General features: G+C 28.0%; 1 protein-coding gene and 1 long non-coding RNA gene across 2 annotated transcripts; both read left to right on the forward strand.

Annotated features, from left to right (window-relative positions):
* Positions 1-18300: 18300 nt before the first annotated feature.
* LOC111615302 (jerky protein homolog-like) lies at positions 18301-18697 on the forward strand. The gene has a single exon (XM_023356723.1). The coding sequence runs from the start codon at positions 18365-18367 to the stop codon at positions 18653-18655; it is 291 nt and encodes a 96-aa protein (XP_023212491.1). The 5' UTR covers positions 18301-18364; the 3' UTR covers positions 18656-18697.
* Positions 18698-21138: 2441 nt separating this feature from the next.
* LOC111615303 lies at positions 21139-22177 on the forward strand. Its single transcript, XR_002755056.1, has 3 exons — positions 21139-21283; positions 21361-21507; positions 21764-22177. It is a non-coding gene; the product is annotated as an uncharacterized LOC111615303 (long non-coding RNA).
* The last annotated feature ends 27 nt before the right edge of the window (positions 22178-22204 follow it).

Below are 22204 nucleotides of genomic sequence, written 5' to 3' on the forward strand. Positions count from 1 at the left end.
TCATGTAATTCTGTAATTTATTATTCAGTTACGGATTTTGTTTTTAATTCTTCTAATTCCAAAGATGATAAAGTTTACATCGCATAAGATATTGATTGATGTAGTAAGGAAGTGATGTAGGCCTACATATTAATATATATAAAATATCAGTGACAACGGTACGAGATGCTATGTATGTGTTTAATAGAGATAAATATCCAATAAAGCTTTATTACCCAGTTAAAACGAAGATATTAACCGAATGTTTAAATGCTTGTAAATTTATAAAAATGTTTCTAGTTTTATAGATCGTAGCATTTAACATTTAGTAACGTCGATATTTTTAAAAATATTTTTTATTCTGAATTTTTTTTTCTCGTGGATTCTTTCGAATTTCTTACCATCAATATTTTAAAAAACATACTTTTTAAATTTGAATAAGTATTTACAAAATATAAAATTTTAAATAAAAATTCAGTTATATTTTATGGAAAGATTATACCTGAAGCAATAATTTTTTTAACATGTGATAAGTTTTTTTTAAATATTGTTTATTTATTTTAGAGTAAATCAAGAGTAAAAATGACATTTTATTTCGTGAATATGTCGACGCTTTAAATTTAAATGGCTTTAAACTAAATCTCTAAATAAAAACACAGATTAAATATATTTTAATTTTCTTTTGTTTCTATCTTTTGCTTATAGTTATGTAAGATACAGTTCTATGATCATACTCCGAATTTCAAGAAAACTAAAAGCTCATTGATCTTTAATGACGTTTGTTTGGTGAATTCAAAATTATATAATATAAATTACAATAAAAGTTTCGATATTTTAATAAAGGTGAAATAAAAATAATCGAATTAATTAGGTTTAACGTCTTCATTCCTATAATTTTATCTATTAACATAACTGAAATATTCGACTTTTTATCTCTTTCAAATCGTATAAAGTACATTGAAATAAATAATTACCATTTCTACTTCTGATGAATGAAAATAACGAAATCCCCTATGCAAACTATAGGTTGCTTTTCTGTTGTCTTCACCGGGCTCTCGTTTCTCCTGTATTTATTGATATAAAAACAGGTTTATCAAATTTAGACGGTGAAAACATCTAAATTTGATAAACGAGCTTATTTAATTGAAAAAGAATAAAGTGATTAAGATGCGACATTAACATTGACAGATGAATCATCAAAATAATTATAATATAAAAACTGGCTAGAGATAAAAAAAAGTCTTACATATTCTTTATTCAGAATGCATTCGAATGCACAGCAGTAGGAATAGTTTCATTCTTTTAAGATTTTAATTAAAGAAATAAACTTCTTTGGATAAACCATTTAATTTAAAGTCGCAGAGATAACTTTAAATTTAATGGTCTAACTCTTTCTTCACACCAATTAATCAGCCTCGAGTACATCAAATAAGCAAAATAATGATGTATTTATTGTTCTTTCTTACCTAAAAATCTTTTAGCTGTACTTTTTGTTTACTTGTTTAAACAAAGAAGAGACTAGAGTTTTATTAAAATCAAAGAACAATTTTTATTAAAGTATAAAATAATCCGTCACAAAGTGACATTCTAATTTCGTTTCTTAGCAACTACAAAGATACTTAATGTAAAACATCGATATTCTATTTTCTTAATCGAATGACTCCAGGACATTCATTTTTCTAATATTTTTCATTATTTTTGTTTCTGAGACATATGATCAAAAAGTGTAGGGAATGGTTCATTAACTGTTCACATGCAAGAGGGTGCTGTTGTCATTTTTTTCATTGTTTGATATAACTTTCATCAACATCTAGCATGTTGATGAAAGTTGTGCCATCTATCATTATNAAAATTACAATTTAATTAGAATTACATTTAAAAAATTACATGATTTATCGTCCTGGATATTTACTGTTTTTAAACTAGTTTTGTTAGTGTTACAAATGGAAATTTTTAATAAGTCGAACTGATGTTATGTAGTGTTTATAAAATTTAAGTCGATATATAATACTATAAGTTTGATGTTTTTATGTAAAATCTCACGATCTTATTTTCTGAGATTGTTGTGTAACAGCGTGTTTCGCTTATTAAAATTTCCCTGCAAGTTCTCTCTTCATAGTTTACCTCGTTTAAACATTTCGTTGTAACAAAATAAACATTTTTCTCTTATAATTTTACTTAAATACAATGAAAATGAAAATTTATAAAATCAAATCAAATAAAGCTAATATTAATTAACAAAAGGCAGAATTTTAATTTTCGTATTTGCCTTTGAAGATGAACGTGTTTCATTATTATATTAATTATAACAATACAATTTATGCAATTTCGTCCGATTAGATTTTCGATTTGTACGTTTCCGGAAATACACACACTATAAATCTATCGTAATAAATCATTTCCACAATATTACAATTGAACACAGAGATATAGGCCTACAGGACTTGCCAGCAAAGTCGTGGAACTACTCTCTCACCTTCATTTTTTTACTTAAAATTATAAATCATTGGAAGAAATAAACAAAATTTCAAAAAATAATTACTAGAGTAAACTTTTTTTATAAATTAAAATGTAAAAACTATTTAAGATTTTAGTATTGAATTCAATATATAGAATGAAAATCATCTCCAAATTTAATTAATCGCATTGTAACTTGCAGCTATTTTCATTTTTTGACTAATTAATTAACATTATATAAATTAATGTTTTCATTTAGATAAAGATGTAGATCATTTCTATTTTCCCAAAATTTATTTTTAATTATAGGCTCGTATCCTAAAGTATCGATTAAATCGATTCTTAACGATTAATTCTTAATAATAATCTAGTTTCAATGGTATATTTCTCATCCTAAAGCGGACTGCTTCGATTTTTTTGGCACATGGGATGATCGGAAGTGTCATTTCAGTATGCCTCGGAGCATTCCTACTCATCCGATAGCATCTAATGCATTTTCATTTGCTCCGCCCCAAAATGGTCTCTCTTCTGCCTTGTGATGTTTCTCCTGTCTTTATGTATTGTGTTTTCAATTTTTTACACGTTTCATTTAATATTATAGACTGTCAAAAGATAACGAATCGGCGCAACCTGTTTCTCGAAAAATCTCATCCTCATTACGGATACTGTATAAAAATCTCTTGGCTAATTTATTTTACCAACATATAAATATACAGTATAAAGGGAGGGAGCCCCAATTTGGTACACCAAATTTGTCAATTCTTGGGGAAAATATTGGAATTGGTATAATACTTGGCGGGCCTTACTGGGGCCCCTACCTTATTTAAAATTAAAATCAATCGTTGACATTCGACGAGCTAACGACAGAATCTGCTATTATCCTCTTTACCGGGGGGTAACAAGCTACAGAATGCTCAGGAGAGACCAAACTAAATTGCGTTTAGGCTATTGTGGTGTGTCTGCCACCAGCGGAATGCAATTTGTAACTTCGACAGAGAGATAATTGTTCATTGTAAATTCTCTATTCCGAATCGATGCGATTATTTATTAAGTTTGACAGTATCTTTCGTTATTTATATCTAATTGTAATTAATTTTAAATTATGCAAATTTCTCCGAAAATTATAAGAAATGTCTTGAGACATTTAAAATAGTTCGGAAGAGGAAATTAAGAGGCAGGGTAATTAGTAAAGAAAATTTTGTAAACGGAATAAGAGTTTAAAATTCAAGTTGGTGACAATAAGAGAGAAAATAGAGAAATTTTTCGATTTGCGAGTTAATTTTGTTATTAAATTAGAATTTTACGCGGCTAAACACGCTTTGTCTTGGCTGCAGGATACAAATATCGGATTAATTAAATTTTTTTTTTAATAAAAATTCGGAAGAATGCTTTATTTTCTTAGGTTTTAAAGATTCTTCTTCATTATGAATTTATATCTTCGTATATATCGAGCATAGTTTAAAGAATTGGACTTAAAAACATCGCAGACTTTCCGAATTTAAAATTTTCAATTAAATAATCAATCACTGAAATTCCTTTGATAATTATAACAACTTTTTTTTTAATCAACACATGGTCGTGAACTCGAATTATTTCAACGGCCATACGTTTTGGAAGGAAGATGGCGTATTGATTCCTGTATCATAAATTAAAACAACAATGAGTTGCGGAATTAGATGCTATCTATCGCAATTATTACGACATAAAAACTCGCAGCCAGAACGAGGAGGTCTTCAGAGTACAATAGTTCCCGTACAGTGTCACGTGACTCGCCCATTGTGTGATTGATACGGCTGCCAGTCACGTCCTCGATCCCCTCTCGACAATAGCGTCATCCATCAATATCATCTGCAGCAATTCGTTATCGCCATCTATGGGGAAATAATACTACTAAACAGAGTCATTCGACGACGAATTCAGTTTTAAATTCTCACCTTTATTATATTTAAATACGTATTCCGAACGAAACGATATTATTTTAACCGAAAGATATTTCTGTAGAATCAGTTCTAGAATTTGCTAGAATTAAAAGATTCATTCTTCTTACATCCGAAGTAGAATATTCCATTCTATTCACCTCGGAGGGTTGGCGGGTGTTCCGAGTTCCTCCCAACTTTTCTCGCTGTATAATTTTATCATTTTTAAATATAATTAATGGCAGATAAACGAGTCGACGTTTTTCTCACTCGCGTAACATTCATCTTTGGTTTGAGCCAAAAAAATTTATTTGTATAAATTAATTTTTAAGTTTCACTAGAATTCACACGAAGAATAGAAGTCGGCTTTGAAGAGTACAGTACAGTACAGTACATCTTCAACTAGACGAGACTTTACAATAAATTCGTCTGGACCACCTGCATCGAATCCATTCATTCATTATCCGGATTGTGCAATTTTGAGTTCTTTTTTCCTAAGATTACGCTATTTTTCGTGCTAAATAGTAGTGAGAACAAATTTCTATGGAAAGAAATTTAGTTTACGGAATTCTATAAAAGTGTTTCGTTGGACATTAAATGAGTAAATTTTGGATTAATTACATTATTTGCTGGCATATAAAATCCACTTTTTACCCGAAAAATACAGTCTGTAAATGGGGTGAGTCTTATACGCCGACAAATACGATACGTAAATTATTAAACTATTCAGAAACATTTTAATGATTAAATTGTAAAATAAAATTTTTATTTTCATTTATTTAATTTTAACTTATTTCTGCCGCCTTTTTTTATTTTTACCGTCGTTTTTATCTAGGCTTGTTTATTGCAAGCATTTTTTAAACATTTGTTTTTTTTAAATAAATTTGTTTTTTTTAATAACGAAGTTCTTTACGTTATGAAATAATGCAAACGTGTTCGAATTTAGTAAAATAGCCGAATGGCTGATATGTAACCAAATTTAAAACGATGAGAAGCTACTCTCCGTGGTAGAGTTAAGGGAATACATTAAGAGGACGGTGGAGAGCGTGCATCGATAGTATAGTTAGTGAACATATCATAAGCATACATTCAACTGGTTTTCTACCATTTGTAATACCATTTGTAATTCAATCGTCGCAGCTGTTTCTTTGATATTAATCTGCAGCTCACTGCTACAACGAAATAGTTAAGTATCGTAAGCATTACGGTCTCATAAGGAAATTTGCTTTGAGAATCTTTTCTAACCACCTAATTATATATTATATAACGTCTCTAATTATATATTAAAATATGTTTTCTATACAAATTACTACTTTATATTTCCTATTCTTGGTGATTCGCAAGATTGAAGTAAATACCACTTATAAAGTATGCTTTTAGAAACATCTTTCATAATGAAAGATATCAAAATTATTTAAGGTTTACGATGAAGATAATTGTCTAATTTAAAAAAGTATCAGCTGCAGTGAGAGAGAGAGAATTTTTTAAATAATGAAAGTAATGTATTTTAATTATTATCATCAAAAATTTAAATAGTTACTACAGATCACAACCTTTTCCTCGGAAGACTCACGTGAACTTTAAAAGACTAGTCTGGAGAAAATGATAAAAAGAAAAAAAAACATCAACATTTTATTATTATTTTTTGGATAACAACGAACATACACAACGTAGAATTTGCAACGGATTTTTCAAAAGCCAGCCCTCAAAATCGAGGATAAATTTTGTATATCCAATATTGCGATCTCCTTTAGATAGGCATAGGCTATATAAAACCAAATTATTGAACATCAAATATTTTATTTTCGAAAAAGTCTGTTCGAAAAGGTATCTAGAAGCAAAACTAGAATATATTCCCGGTAGAAACTTTTTAAAAATTTTAAAATTCGATACTGACAGTTTAAATGTTGACGATAAAACATTTGAATGAAAAGAAATTACGCGCCGCGGATAAATACGAGTATACTTCGAAGGGCCTTAGTAGGAGATCCATGGTCTACTGCAGTGTTTCTCAACCTCTAACGAATCGTTGCCCCCTTCAAAGTAGTATCGCCCTTCAATAAAACCGTTTCGTAGTATCGCCCCCTTCACTCCAAAATTCCGATGCCGAGAGCCAAGACTAACGTCAAATTCGTTCTGCATTGAATAGATTAGTAACTAGTTTAATGTTATTTGTTTAATTATTGTACGATATAACGAATAAAATATCTAATTATTCTTAATATAATGTTTTAATATATCTCCCAGAAAATTGTTTCTTGCCCTCCCAAAATATAAATTGTTACTAATCGCCCCCTCAACATGGAAAAACGCCCACATGGGGGCGATATCGCCCCCCGTTGAGAAACACTGGTCTACTGCGTTACATGTTACGAATGAATAGTAAATATTCGTTGATATTTTCAACAAGTAGTAGAACTATAACAAAATTTATCAGTATAAGTAGCATATTTTTCTTTAAGCAGGAGGATTATAGTTAAAATTTAAAAAAATATTTTTTGATAGCTTAATTTAACTCTTGTAATCTTCTAACTTAATCTCTTACTTAATGAAAAAAAAAACAAATATTATCTTTAGGAAGTAATCTAATTACGTCAGTGAACGGATCTGACGTGATAAAACCAAAAAGATTCTAAAATATATTCTATGATTCTCAAAGCTTCCATCTGCTGTTCTTTATCCGTGATATAAGAGAGAACAGGCAAGACGTCTTTGTTACTTTGTTCACGAGCACAAGTATCACCCCTGTTTGTCAAATATCCCGCAGTTCTGCCAAGACTTTTGAGAGTTATTTGAGAGAGAGAGAGAGGGGTATCTAGAGTTGAAATATCTAGGTCTACCTTAAGGTGTCTACCTTATGATTACAATGTAAAAATATACATTCAAAAGTAGTAACAAATCTCTTAATATAACAGTAACTCAATTAACATATATTTTTCGTTATTTAAACGCTTTTATTTAACTAACTTTATTTTACGTCCTCAAATCTTGCAACTCAAATTTCATTCACTTTTAATTAAGTTAGAAGGCCGAAACTTTGAGGACGTGAAGTCCAATGACAATTCACTTTAATGCCGTCTTAAAGGGTGGCCCACCCTCACCATTCTCCTCGTTCAGAAGCCCGATAAACAAACGTATAAATTAAATAATGATGTGCTTATGTAAATGCACTACAGTGATGTATAGGGTGGGATTGAGAACATCTCCATCCCAGTCTCGAAAAATATGACCAGCAAAAGCGTTAAAAATAAGTTTTTAAATATATTAAAAATTATTTCTTTTATAGAATGAACAATTTAATTTTATATTTAATCGTCTTATGCGTATAAACTAAATTAAGCTAAATTAACTCACTTATATCTAATTAAAACATAAAAAAATTGCAATTACACACGTTCAAATTAAAATGAATAAAATATGAATATTTTAAACAAATATTTTTGAAAATTTTTCGTAATTTCTAAATAAATATTTTACAATTTGGTTTGGAGAATTTCATTATCTAACTGAATTAATAATTAATGCCTTTAATTTATTATTAAAACCATGTTATTTTACAAGAATTAGATAATACGAAATGTATTAAATTAATTAAGCCGAAAATAGTTTTAATATTTTAAAATTTCCTAAAGGCTAAATTATTTGTTAAAGTTTAATTATGATATCTGGAGAAAAAAATGATTAAAAATATGCTTGGAAATATAAAGAAAAATGCTAATTATTAAAACAAACAATTCAAGAAATTCGATAAATATTCAGAATGTTATTTCTTAATTTCAGAATTTGAAACTATTTTCAATCAAACATCTTTTAATATTAAATGAAACAGGAATTTTGTTTTATAAAAATCATTTCGGCGAATCTGATTGATGCGTGGGAAGATAAATTATGAAAATTTCCTCTTATTTTGTGTTTTGACTCTTTGCATTTGACAAGCAAATGTCACGGTAATTTAATAATTATTATATTCTCTTTAAACCTGTATTTAGCCACTAAATAAATGAATTAAAATTTGTTGTGTAAATACAATTTTTATGCTAAAAACTTACCTTGACATCATCGAATTAATGACTTTCTACATTACTTATTTAATTTGGTACTCGTTTAAACTGGTTCTATAATGCTGAATTGAGAAAAAAATTCGCTCTTTTTCTCTAATTTATCATTTTTCTTCTTAATAAGAAGCCTAATTTAAATTAGTTTTGAAAAAATATAAAATTCATCTTTCTTAGAGATCAACGACAAGGCATACTGAATCAAGAGAAATTTACATATTAATTACATAAAATTTTATTCTTTATTAAATTAATATTGTATAATTTTTACATTGCTAAATGAATTTAGATATATTAAATTAAAATATAGATAATTTTTAAAGTAAAATTACTATATATGATTTATATTCCGTACAATAATCGAATTTATGAAATATCGTTGGCGAAATCTGATGCGAATGAATAAAATTATATGAAATATTTTTGAAATAAGTTAAAAATATATTTACTTAAAACGACGTAAATAACTTATAAATAAAAAAAACATTGATTATTATTTTCATTTTTATTTAAGTAAGAACTAAGAAGAATTCTTTGATGTAAAGGAACATCAAATCTTTTTTTTATTCGAATTCCTACGGAATATTTTTCGGTTAAATTTTAAAATGTGATAAATTTTTGTTTTGTGACATGCTATAATACGACATAAAAGAAAAATGCTTACTAATTTAGTCTTTAGCAAAACGATTTACTGTTATTACGATGACCAAGTCTAAAAATGTATACGCGATTACGTAAAATTTTCTTGAAATTAACGTAATTTTTTATCAACACTTGCAATATCCGTGAAAGATTTTTGTAAAAATAAATATGAAAAAAATGAAAGATGTAAAATGTTTCTTTATTAATAACAAATAAAGATTTTATTATTATTTTTTTTTTGTTAATTAAAAAACAACATTAATTTATAGTGGGAGAACCATTTAAGCCCTTAACTTTTCTTTGAGTTCAGGGAAAATTCTCCTTCTTCCCATCTTGGCTATGGCTCTGCCTGTATATAAGATATAAGCCTATAGTAACATTACATTTTTAAAATACTTTTCCGTCATCCTGAAAAGAAATAAATAAAAATATTTCATATTGGTATAATCATTTTATAAGAGAGTTTTAGATTAAAAGTCATTCGATTACTTAAGTATTTTAATTATTTTTTAATTTATCAAAATATTGGCCAATTTCTTCATTTACAATGAGAAAATCTTAATAAAATCATTTATAATTTTTACAAGTAAAATCTTGTCATTTCTTCTATATCAGGACATCGTTTACTTAAAAGCAAACGATGTCATTTACGAGTCTAAGAAATGGTTCTCATCAAAATTCATGTAATTCTGTAATTTATTATTCAGTTACGGATTTTGTTTTTAATTCTTCTAATTCCAAAGATGATAAAGTTTACATCGCATAAGATATTGATTGATGTAGTAAGGAAGTGATGTAGGCCTACATATTAATATATATAAAATATCAGTGACAACGGTACGAGATGCTATGTATGTGTTTAATAGAGATAAATATCCAATAAAGCTTTATTACCCAGTTAAAACGAAGATATTAACCGAATGTTTAAATGCTTGTAAATTTATAAAAATGTTTCTAGTTTTATAGATCGTAGCATTTAACATTTAGTAACGTCGATATTTTTAAAAATATTTTTTATTCTGAATTTTTTTTTCTCGTGGATTCTTTCGAATTTCTTACCATCAATATTTTAAAAAACATACTTTTTAAATTTGAATAAGTATTTACAAAATATAAAATTTTAAATAAAAATTCAGTTATATTTTATGGAAAGATTATACCTGAAGCAATAATTTTTTTAACATGTGATAAGTTTTTTTTAAATATTGTTTATTTATTTTAGAGTAAATCAAGAGTAAAAATGACATTTTATTTCGTGAATATGTCGACGCTTTAAATTTAAATGGCTTTAAACTAAATCTCTAAATAAAAACACAGATTAAATATATTTTAATTTTCTTTTGTTTCTATCTTTTGCTTATAGTTATGTAAGATACAGTTCTATGATCATACTCCGAATTTCAAGAAAACTAAAAGCTCATTGATCTTTAATGACGTTTGTTTGGTGAATTCAAAATTATATAATATAAATTACAATAAAAGTTTCGATATTTTAATAAAGGTGAAATAAAAATAATCGAATTAATTAGGTTTAACGTCTTCATTACTATAATTTTATCTATTAACATAACTGAAATATTCGACTTTTTATCTCTTTCAAATCGTATAAAGTACATTGAAATAAATAATTACCATTTCTACTTCTGATGAATGAAAATAACGAAATCCCCTATGCAAACTATAGGTTGCTTTTCTGTTGTCTTCACCGGGCTCTCGTTTCTCCTGTATTTATTGATATAAAAACAGGTTTATCAAATTTAGACGGTGAAAACATCTAAATTTGATAAACGAGCTTATTTAATTGAAAAAGAATAAAGTGATTAAGATGCGACATTAACATTGACAGATGAATCATCAAAATAATTATAATATAAAAACTGGCTAGAGATAAAAAAAAGTCTTACATATTCTTTATTCAGAATGCATTCGAATGCACAGCAGTAGGAATAGTTTCATTCTTTTAAGATTTTAATTAAAGAAATAAACTTCTTTGGATAAACCATTTAATTTAAAGTTGCAGAGATAACTTTAAATTTAATGGTCTAACTCTTTCTTCTACACACCAATTAATCAGCCTCGAGTACATCAAATAAGCAAAATAATGATGTATTTATTGTTCTTTCTTACCTAAAAATCTTTTAGCTGTACTTTTTGTTTACTTGTTTAAACAAAGAAGAGACTAGAGTTTTATTAAAATCAAAGAACAATTTTTATTAAAGTATAAAATAATCCGTCACAAAGTGACATTCTAATTTCGTTTCTTAGCAACTACAAAGATACTTAATGTAAAACATCGATATTCTATTTTCTTAATCGAATGACTCCAGGACATTCATTTTTCTAATATTTTTCATTATTTTTGTTTCTGTTATTTATTAAAATGTTATTTAAAAATAAAAAATAATTATAATTGAAAATAATATTATATCAAAATATGTTTGTAGTTATAAATTTCCTTATCATAAGTAAGAAATGATAATTGATTATACATACGAAAAATTAAGAATGCAAGTAAAGCATTTCGTCCATAAATAAAATACGAATTATTACTTTTATCTAAAAAAATTTAAGTGAATTAATATTTATAAATCTTATATAATTGCTTTTAATTTATATTTTAAAACATTTAACTTTTTCAAAGCGTTTTCCTACTGTTTTGTGTTATATGAAAAATTCTTAAATATGTAAGCATACGTATTTTCATCTATCTTCCTTAATTACATATTTTCTTGTTGCCATATTCTTCACATTCTTTGTTTTTTGAATTCAAGAATTTATCAGATTGTTCTTCGATTTTTATTTTTTAAAACATTCGAATTCTTCGTGTTGATCCTGGAAAATCCATTTTATTATGCAAATTTCCGACAGATTGAAAGTTAATATCTTGTTAAAAGTAAACTTTTTAATAAAACATAAAATTCATCTGGATACGAGTCCAAGTTTACTTGCCATGGCTAATCACCAGGAACAACTATTTCCATTGCAGAGACAACCTTTCTTTAGAGGCTATGCCTCTGCACGAATATGTAAAACAGTTTAAAATGTCCACAGGTGACAATCCCAACACAATTAAAAATATAATATTTGTTTGTAGAAATGGGCTGGCAGAATTACATTTTAATAAAACATAAAATTCATCTGGATACGAGTCCAAGTTTACTTGCCATGGCTAATCACCAGGAACAACTATTTCCATTGCAGAGACAATATCCAGATGAATTTTATGTTTTATCCAGATGAATTTTATGTTTTATTAAAATGTAATTCTGCCAGCCCATTTCTACAAAAAAAAGTAAACTTATTAAAAAATGTATTAAATCTCATTTTACCGTTAATAATTCCTTAAAAATATCACAAAATATGTTGTGAAAAATTAACGTAATTTTTTAATTTCGTACCCATTTTTTTCGAAACATATTACGCTTTCAATTTGCTTATTATTAATACCTTAATTTTAACATCGAAGGCAAATATTTTTTACCCACTTCATATTGTAACTATATTGTAGTTATATTTTATTATAACTAGAAGAACGAATTGTATTCATAAAAGAAGAAAACACGGCCAATGCTCTTGTATGTAACTGCTCTTTAACGGGTTGTAAAATGCCCCAGGATTTTTTTTAATCTGCCAGATCATATTATTATGACAATCAATTTAAGTTTTTATTGTATTTATCCGTAAAACTGCCAGATTGTACTTCAGTTTTTTTTGGTTATTATATCTTAGCTCTTCAGCCTATAATTATAAAACCAGTTTTTATGTTTTTGATGAAGGGATTAAGAAATCTGCTATTAACCTTATTAATGTAGTGGTTAATTATCTTACGCATTAATTAACCGCTAATTTCATTTAATTTTTTCCATTTAATTTCATTAAATTTTATTAAGATTTTACAATTGAAAGGCCAACTTGTTTTTTACTTTGATTGCTTAAATTATATTTGAATAAAGTAAAAAGATTCAAGGCGCTTATCGCTTTAAATGATATACCTATCTTCCTAATAGGATAAACAATTGTTTGCTTGTTTTCTTTTAGGGATTTTAAATTATTTTCGAATAAAAGTTTTGTTTGTAAAAATAAAAATTGTTTCTAAATGTAAATAAGTCATACGTTTATGTAACATTGTTGTTTCTAAATCTCGTTACACGCAATTTATCGTTGTGTAATATAAGAAACAACAAAGAATCTATTGTGTTAGAAGTATAAATACTTTTAAAAAATTATATTTAAAAAATATATTTTTCATGCAATTTTAGGCATAAAATAAAAGAAATATATTCAAAACTTATTGCATTCAAAATATTTTAACTAAAAGATCGTATGCAATTGGGTATTGAGACAATAGAAAGTGTAGTCTCGATTCATGCAACCCAAACAGGCGGGCCTCGTTCAAGACTATGAAGACAACCGTACAGGTATCGACTGTACTGTACAAAGACTACACGTACACTCCTCTTCGAAGACGAGTCTACTTCTACATCCGGAAGTGAAGCCGAATGGACGAATCCTCGCTCTTATCCTTCTCATTTCCTGTTAGCGTGTCGGATAACCTGAGTAAAATTAGAACCGTTAACGGCCGCTAGAGTGCGTTCGCCGGTCACGTGGTTAATTGTATAGAAGACCATAATACCAGTAGATCGTTATAAATGAAAGTGGCAGAATTTTGTAGTACCGAGTTCTGGGTGAGTATTTAATCATAAATTACACTAATTTTAATAGTAGTGTGTCGTCACGTAGCGCTTCTAGAATAACAATTACGTTACAGTCGATCGTTTCCGAATATATTAAGTCTAGTAGTCGACTCGTCCTCGGTATTATCAATGGATTTATTAGATCGATACAGGCGTCTGGTCGAGGGGTTGACGTTAGAAGCATTCTGAGACGTCGATGGCAGCACTCGCTGGTCGATACCAAAGCCGCAGTCCAGCAAGTCGTAACGCCGAGTGGCTGTTACTCATTGCTGATGCAATCTCTGAAAGCTCCGGGCTAAAGAAGGAAGAATCAACTGGATAATGTACAGTTCCTTTCAAATTTATGCACAAACAACAAAACCCGTTGCATCTATTTAATACTCGGGTCTTAAAATATATATAACGAATTCTTTGTATTTTTTTTCTAATACAAAACGCGTCGAACCACATTCGAAGATTCAAACTCGTTGGAGATCGCTTCTTAGAACAAATAATTGCTTGAACTTCTTTAGAATATCTTTTTAAAAAAATTTTAAACTAGTTGCTGTACTTTTCTAAAAAGAACCGATTATTTTTTTGTGATCGGCTGGAAGATTAATTCAAAGATTTGGGCTTCCGCATCTTCTCATTGGCGTATTTCTTCTAAAATATTCGAAATTAGAGTATTTGAGATCAATAATTAATCAGTTAAAACAGTAATTTACTTTGTTTTAAAATTTTCATGCGTGTTTGTGAGAATATTCTCTCTATAAAAATTTATCACCGTTTATTTATTTCCAAATTGAAAGCGTTCGTGAATAATTTATTAAGGGATGAAAAGATATCGAATGTACACTAATTTTAACAATATTTATTTATTTATTTATTTATTTAAAGTATTCTTAAATGTTTTTATAGATTGCTCAATGTTGAGTAAACATAACGAAAATCAAATATATGACCAATTTATTTTAATCTTTTTTATCTTCTGTGACTAATATCTGAAAATCTCGTTACTATATAAGTTTAAATAAATTAAGATTTGTCAATTGAATTGTGAGATAATCGNAAAGGTTGTGCCTTCTTGCGTGACAATAAAAAAAAAAAAATTGTAATTAATTAATCAGAAACGTATTTTTATACATTTAAATAGTATAAGGAAAGGGTTGACAAGGTTATCATCACGTAATTTTCTTTCAAAAAAATTGCCGAAAGAATTGTTGCTATATACTAGTTCTTCTTGTATTCGCCACACTCCTTTCTTAATGTATTTTTTACACATTAATGGATTACAATTATTGTAATTTGTTATTGTAGTTTTTTCAGTAAATGATTATTACTCTAAATTACATTTAAGTGTGAAACAATGTCGAAAATTTTGTATACGCTTTGTAAGTTAATGTAGACATTAAAAATAATTTATTTAAATTTTCTTTTATATTTGAAATAAAGGCTTTTTTTATTTAAAAATCCGAGCATGTAAAAAACATAAAGTATTATAAAATAGCTTTAAATTTCTTCAGAAATTCGATTTTCTTGTTATAATTCAAGAATAAATCATTGAAGCATAAAAACAGGAAAGAAATTTTGGGAAGGTTTTTCCATCTATTCTTATACTTTATTTCTGTGTTTCACTCAAAAATTTCAATGTCATTCTTAAAGATTAAATGTATAAAACAATAAATGATAAATTGTATAGTTAAAAAGGAAGATAAAATTATAAACATTTGGTTTTCAAGTATGCAATTTCTAAATAATAAATCTGTACTAATAATTAAGACAAGAATGGAAATTCTTTTTTATGAAAATTAATTTCTTTGTTTTCTTCTATAGCATTATAATTTTTTAAATTAAAATCTACCGTATTTTTAGAATTACGGCGTATAAAAGATACGTATAAGCTATATATAGCCTAAACAAAACAAATAATTTTTTTAAAAATTTAATTAGTTTAGTAGTTATATTCGATGACCTAAAACTTTATTAAACCGTTAAGTAAACTTACGATATAGAGTATAAAATGTTGCGTTATACTTTCAATAATAGATCTCGTATTAATCACAGTATTTATCTGCATAGCTTTTAATCTTTGTACCAGATTTGACTTAAGGAAGAACTCTTTTATCTTTTGATATAAAATCCCTGAAACTTTAGAACTTTTGTAGTTGTTTATCTGTTGTATTCATAGATAAAACTTAAAGATAAATGAAAGCGAATTGATAGACCTACCGCCGAATCAATTGTAAATACCCTATGATATTCTTTGTAAATCATTTAGATAAATATATTTTAAATCTATGATTGTGTTGATTCATTTATTTCAAAATAATATTAGATACTTTTTTTTTTAAAAAGTTATTTTCTACCACTTTTTTCTTATGGATAGGCCTAAAAACATAAGAAAATCTGTAGATCTAATTAAATTAAATTAAAATTAATCAATGATAATTTATAAAGAAAGGATAAATAATTTTAAAAGAAATAATTTAAATCAATTTAAAACATGAATAATTTAAATTATTTATTTTAATTACAGTATTAGAAAGAAATTGATTTAAAAAAACAGATATTCAATTCTAATTATGTTTTCATTTATAAAATTCTATTGATAATAAAATAATTTGATAAAAATAATTGTTTTCATTCATTATATTAAATTGTATAGTACGTTAAATAAGTCTTAAATTTCAATTTCATAATTTATATAAGTAACTTCGACTGTAAAAATATCTAAATCATATCTAAACATAAATGAAAATGTTATAAAAACACTTGTTTATAAATATTTTAAAAATAATCTTATAATGTATACTGGATGTTACCATCGTATCTGAATATAAATTGTATGTAAACACCTTGTAGTCTGTATTTGCATCAATTACATAAGCTTATTTATTTTTGTAGTATCATAAGTTAACTTATTTTATTTAAATATTGTATTGAGTTTTTATCTTTTTGTTACCGTTTTCACAACAGTGAAGCAAAAATGTTTATTTATTTGTAAAACGTTGGATGTTACCATTCCTTGTAATGTTATAGGTTTTTATTTTGTCGCGGAAAGCCAGTGGGTAAACATTTCTGAACAAATATTGTATTTTTCATACTGTCTGATTGACCCTATCTGCTCAGTATCCTACTGAGACCTTATCTTCTTTATCCACTTACTCATCTCTTCATTCCTGCCTTTCTTTAGTCTACATCTTTAAATAGGGCTTATTCCTAATAATAATAATGTAAATTCATTAATAAGTTATATCTTTATCAAAAGCTTCTATCAAAAGCTTCTATGTTCAATTTTGTGTAATTTATTTAATACGCATTTAATACGTTGAAAAAAATAAAATATGATGAGATGTTAAATAACAAAACATTTAAATACCAAAGATCACACGGAAAATTTACATTTATAATTAAAATAACGAGAATGTCGTTACACAACCGTGTGTAATAACGCATCCTCTCTTTCCAATGTTGTTTCACAATAATCGATTTGGTTGGGAAAGGGAAATATCATCACCGTTNTGCTACTATTAAAGCAGTTAACAATAAATATATAGTATTTTTTTACCAGGTATAATGTTCATTGATTCTTATTTTTATTTGTTCTCTGTAGATCATTTATAACATAAAATATTTTACATATTATGATATTTTTTGTACTTGTACACACAAAATATTATAAATATGAAGTTATTTATAAAACAATGAAATATTTCAAAAATTTGATTCTCAGAAACAAAATAAGATACATTATTTTAATCTAGGACCATTTCAAATTTTTACATTGGCTATAAGTTCTCAGTATGGGCTCTATTTGTTGTATGTCATAGAACAAGTTGATATGTCAGTTCATTCATCACTTTGACTAAGTATCAGGCCTTCTGGCTTTAACATCACATTCTATTCTTCTTCATAAATCTTTAAATGATTAAAGCAGAGATGTAAACAAGATCTTTTATATAATCTCATAACCATTTATGGATCTATAAAGATCATATCAGAAAATCTGAGAGACCAGCATATAAGTATCCTCTTTGTCACCTTATGCTGGTCTCCCTTTGTCCAATCTACCAAAGAAAGTCTAATTCAGGAAATTAGAGATGACCAGATTCTAGTGTATCGGTGCTCTATCTAATTGAAAACTGAAGTCCTCCTAGACTTCAGGTTACAATTAGATTGAGTGTTATAACTAGATAGAGTGATACAACAAAAACACATTAGCTGAAAGTTTGTTAAACAATGACTATCTGTGTACCAGTATATAAAAGTAGAGCAATGATTATCCGAATACTGATCAACCAAAATATCAGTTAACTGAAAGTGTTGCAGTTGGCTGTGGTGCTGCAATATTTGGCTATGTCTTGGGCTACTCCAATATTATTTTGTTGGTGTGCATGTTTTAGCTGGCATCACTGGTGTGACCATGAGAGGGTACTTAAGATCGTGCCAGTATTTGAATGAAGCTTTTCTTTCCTATCGTGAGTAGTGAGTTTTGCTTGTTTTGTTTGGTGTTTTTCTAAGGACTGTGTGTTGGGACATGTGTCATACTGAATCAGGATCCGTTTCCATCGGGGACATTAATTTTCGATCTGTGAATTCCACACTTGTAACAGATCGTTTTGTAGTTGTTGTACCATTCGCAATGGCAACTAAATGTAAATGTGTTGTTCTCAGTGTTTCCAATAAACTTAAAATGATAGATCAGTTGAAGAGTGATGCTAGTGGATCAAGCTTAGCTTGGGAATATGAAGTTGAAAATGCTGCAATATTGGACATTAAAAAGAACAGTGATGCCATTAAAAAATTTGCAAGTGTACTTGACAGTGAAGATGGAAGCTTGCACAGAAAAATGATGAAAATGGCAGAAAACCAGAATTTGGACACTGCAGTTTACACATGGTTTATGCAGGTACATAGCCAAGGCAACCAATAAGTGGCTCTTTGATTTGTGAAAAAGCTCTTGAAATGAACAAGAAACTAGGGGGTAATTCTGATTTTAAAGCGACTATTGGGTGGCTTATGTATTTCAAATCTAGGCATGGAATTAGGGAATTGGACATCCATGGTGAAAAACTGTTGGCTGATACTGAATCAGAGGAATGTTTGAAAGAGTCATTTAAAAACATGATTGATAAGGAGGGCTACAAAAAGTCCAATGTCTACAATGCAGGTTTGTACTGGAAGAAAATGCCAACAAAAACCCTAGTTTGTAAGAATGAAATGTCAGCATCTAGTTTTAAGGCAAGCAAATCACACATCATTGTTATGGTATGCGGAAATGTTACCGGAATGCACAGGCTACCTTTGCTAATCATAAGAAAGTCTAAAAGTCCACAGTGCTTTAAGGAATAAAAAAATTGCCGGTTACCTACAAAAGTCAAAAGAATTCATGGATGGATACAACCATTTTTATAGAATGGTAAGACACTGTATTTATCCTTGAAGTCAAAAAGCATCAGCTTAAAACTGAGAATTCTGGAAATGTTTTGTTGTTGATTGATAGTGTCCCTAGTCATTCCTCAAACATTTCACTAGAAAGAGAAAATGGAAAATTTAAAGTTGTTTTCTTGCCTCCCAACGTTACTTCAGTCCTCCAACCAATGGATCAGGGGGTTATTGAAAGCGTCAAACAATATTACAGAAAGGCATTGCTGTGTATGGTAATAATCGGGGAACAATGTGAAAAAATAATTCAGCAAGTGTACGCTGAAATTAACTTAAAGAATGCTATGTACTGTACATGGCAGCAGAAGTTTGGGCTACTGTCAAGGATACTATACTGGCAACAGTTTGGAATAAGCTCCTACCATCAGAGGAGTCTATCGCTGCACCTGAAGAGCCACCAAACAGCCAATTTGTATCACAACTGTTTGGGCTAATTAAAGAATGTTCTGGGTTTGAAGAATGCGACAAGGAAAACATTCAAGACTGGCTTGCGTATGATTTCAATGACCCTGGCTATCAGATATTGTTAGACGATGAAATCATTGCCAGTGTCATTGATGACCAAGACCCTTGCAACAATGAGGAACAGCCTAATGATGATGACCGTGCTGAAAAAGGACCATCCAGTGAGGAATCTTTTCACTGCCTTGAGATGGCTATGAAGTGGTTAGAACAGCAAGAAGAATGTGATGCTATTCAATTGCTGTCTTTAAAACATGTGCAAGTTTTACTGGCAAAAAAAAACAAGTCTCAGCTGTGAAGCAAAAGACAATTTTGGACTTCTTTTCCTAAACTGTAGGCCTACTTTATGTAAGGTATGTAACTCGTTTCTGCATCGGAATGTTTTTGATACTAGATTAACTTACAAAATATAATTTTTTTTCTGTTTTTATATTTTTCAATATATTTATTTTGTTTGTGCAAAATAAAGAAATAATTTTGAACGATACAATAGCACCGATTATTATTTTAAAAAACATTTTTGTTAGGCTTAACATCGAAAAAATTCAATGCGAAGTGTCACGCAACAGAGAAAAATTTCAACATGGGATATGTTAATATATTTTTTCATACATGATAGGTTATTTAAAAATTAATTAAAAACTTACTAATGTGAGGTAGGAATAAGGACTTATCAGACCAGTGATAATAAGCACAAACACCCAGGTATCAATGGAATACATTTAATAAAATGAGAAGGGATGTACATTAAAAATGATTAAATTAATAATTGACATGAAATAACCAAAATAACCAAAATGCATTTCGGACTATTGGAATAGTCCCTCTTCAGTTGGTATACATATATAAAAAGGTGAGATACTTAAAATTATACAAGACAAAGGAACCGTTATAAAGGTATGATTATTGAGCAATAAATGGGTGTAGAGGAGACAGGCTTAAGGTGGCTTCATTATGTTACATGGTAGCTTGACATAAGGGTTACTATTATAAACAGTATTAAAATTAGCAGAATAATAAGGTAATTGTTTTACAAATAAGTTATATCTACATACCATAACAGTAGTAAGATGGAGTTTGAAGGTGGTATTGCTACAAGATGCAGAGCAGTTATGAAGGAGGTGTGTTACAGGCAACATGCATTTTGGTTATTTCATGTCAATTGTTAATTTAATTGTTTTTAATGTACACCCCTTCTTGTTTTATTAAATGTATTCAATTGATACCTGGGTGTTTGTGCTTATTATTACTGGTGTGATAAGGCCTTATTCCTACCTCACATTAGTAGGTTTTTAATTAATTTAATTAAACCAAGGGCAAAAAGCAATGTTTTATATTAATGATCAGTTATCCGAACAACCCCAATCCTGAATTGTTTTGGATAATCAATGCTCTACTGTATATATTATTTTATTTTCTTAGGGAAGATAAATTTACATTAAATTATTATTTTTTATATAATTCATTCTTATACTTGTATTAAAAAGTATATTATTCTTTTCAGATATTGATGAATGTACTCTTGGAAGTGATAATTGTAACAGACAAACTCAGATTTGTTCAAATACAATTGGTTCATATACTTGTATCCCACACACATTTGAAAATTGTCCAGTAGGATTTCGTAAAGATTTAAATTCTGCAGGCTGCTTAGGTAAGAAATATGAAATTAATGTCATTTATGGATATATTATTTTTATTAAATTATAATTTAAATAACAAAATTTGTAGATATTGATGAATGTGCAGAAGGATTAGATGCTTGTAATCGTAATGAGGAAATATGTGTTAATACATATGGAAAGTATCAGTGTGAACCAAAGAAAACTCAGAATTGTCCAGCTGGATTTAAGTTCAATGATAATAAAGAATGTGAAGGTATTCAATGGTCATTATATGAATTGCTAAATCAGTTTTATCAGAAATTTTGAAATTACAATTTAATTAATATTTCAATCTAGCTGTAGTTGTTTTGTATTGTTTTTGTTTGTTAATAACAAGTTCATATTTAGTTTAATGTCTATTTATGTGCTGTTATTTTGTAGTATCAGTGTTTTTGTAATGTTTATAAATCTAAGTAAATATAGTACATACAGTCTGCAGTGTTGTCCTTTTTTGTAAAAATTATAAAAAGATGTAGATGAATGCCTTGAAAACATTCATGGATGTGATGATACAACAGAAAGTTGTCAAAACACAATTGGTGGATATAAATGTAATATAAAATGCAATGAAGGATATGTCTTCAATCCTGCACTGGCCAGATGTGATGGTAAGTGTATTATAATTATTTTTTTAATAATAAGTTTAACATATTTATTTAATTTTGTTCAATTTCTGTATATTGTTACTTTGTATACAAATGCTACATAAATTTTAAAATGTAAATATTATAAAAGAGTATTAACATTTGGCATTTAACACAATACACACCATTGTATCTAAACCAAAAAGAATACAGGATATCCAAAAGCAGTGGAAAAGGTTTAAGTAAAGTTTTTTAGATTAGGTTAGGTCTACATATGGCATTGCATTATGAGACTTGGTCTCAAATGCAATGTTGTATGTACTTTAA

This window comes from Centruroides sculpturatus, unplaced genomic scaffold, assembly GCF_000671375.1.
Source record: "Centruroides sculpturatus isolate CEXI.00-Female unplaced genomic scaffold, Cexi_2.0 scaffold2466, whole genome shotgun sequence".
In the NCBI taxonomy this organism is placed as follows: Eukaryota; Metazoa; Arthropoda; class Arachnida; order Scorpiones; family Buthidae; genus Centruroides; species Centruroides sculpturatus.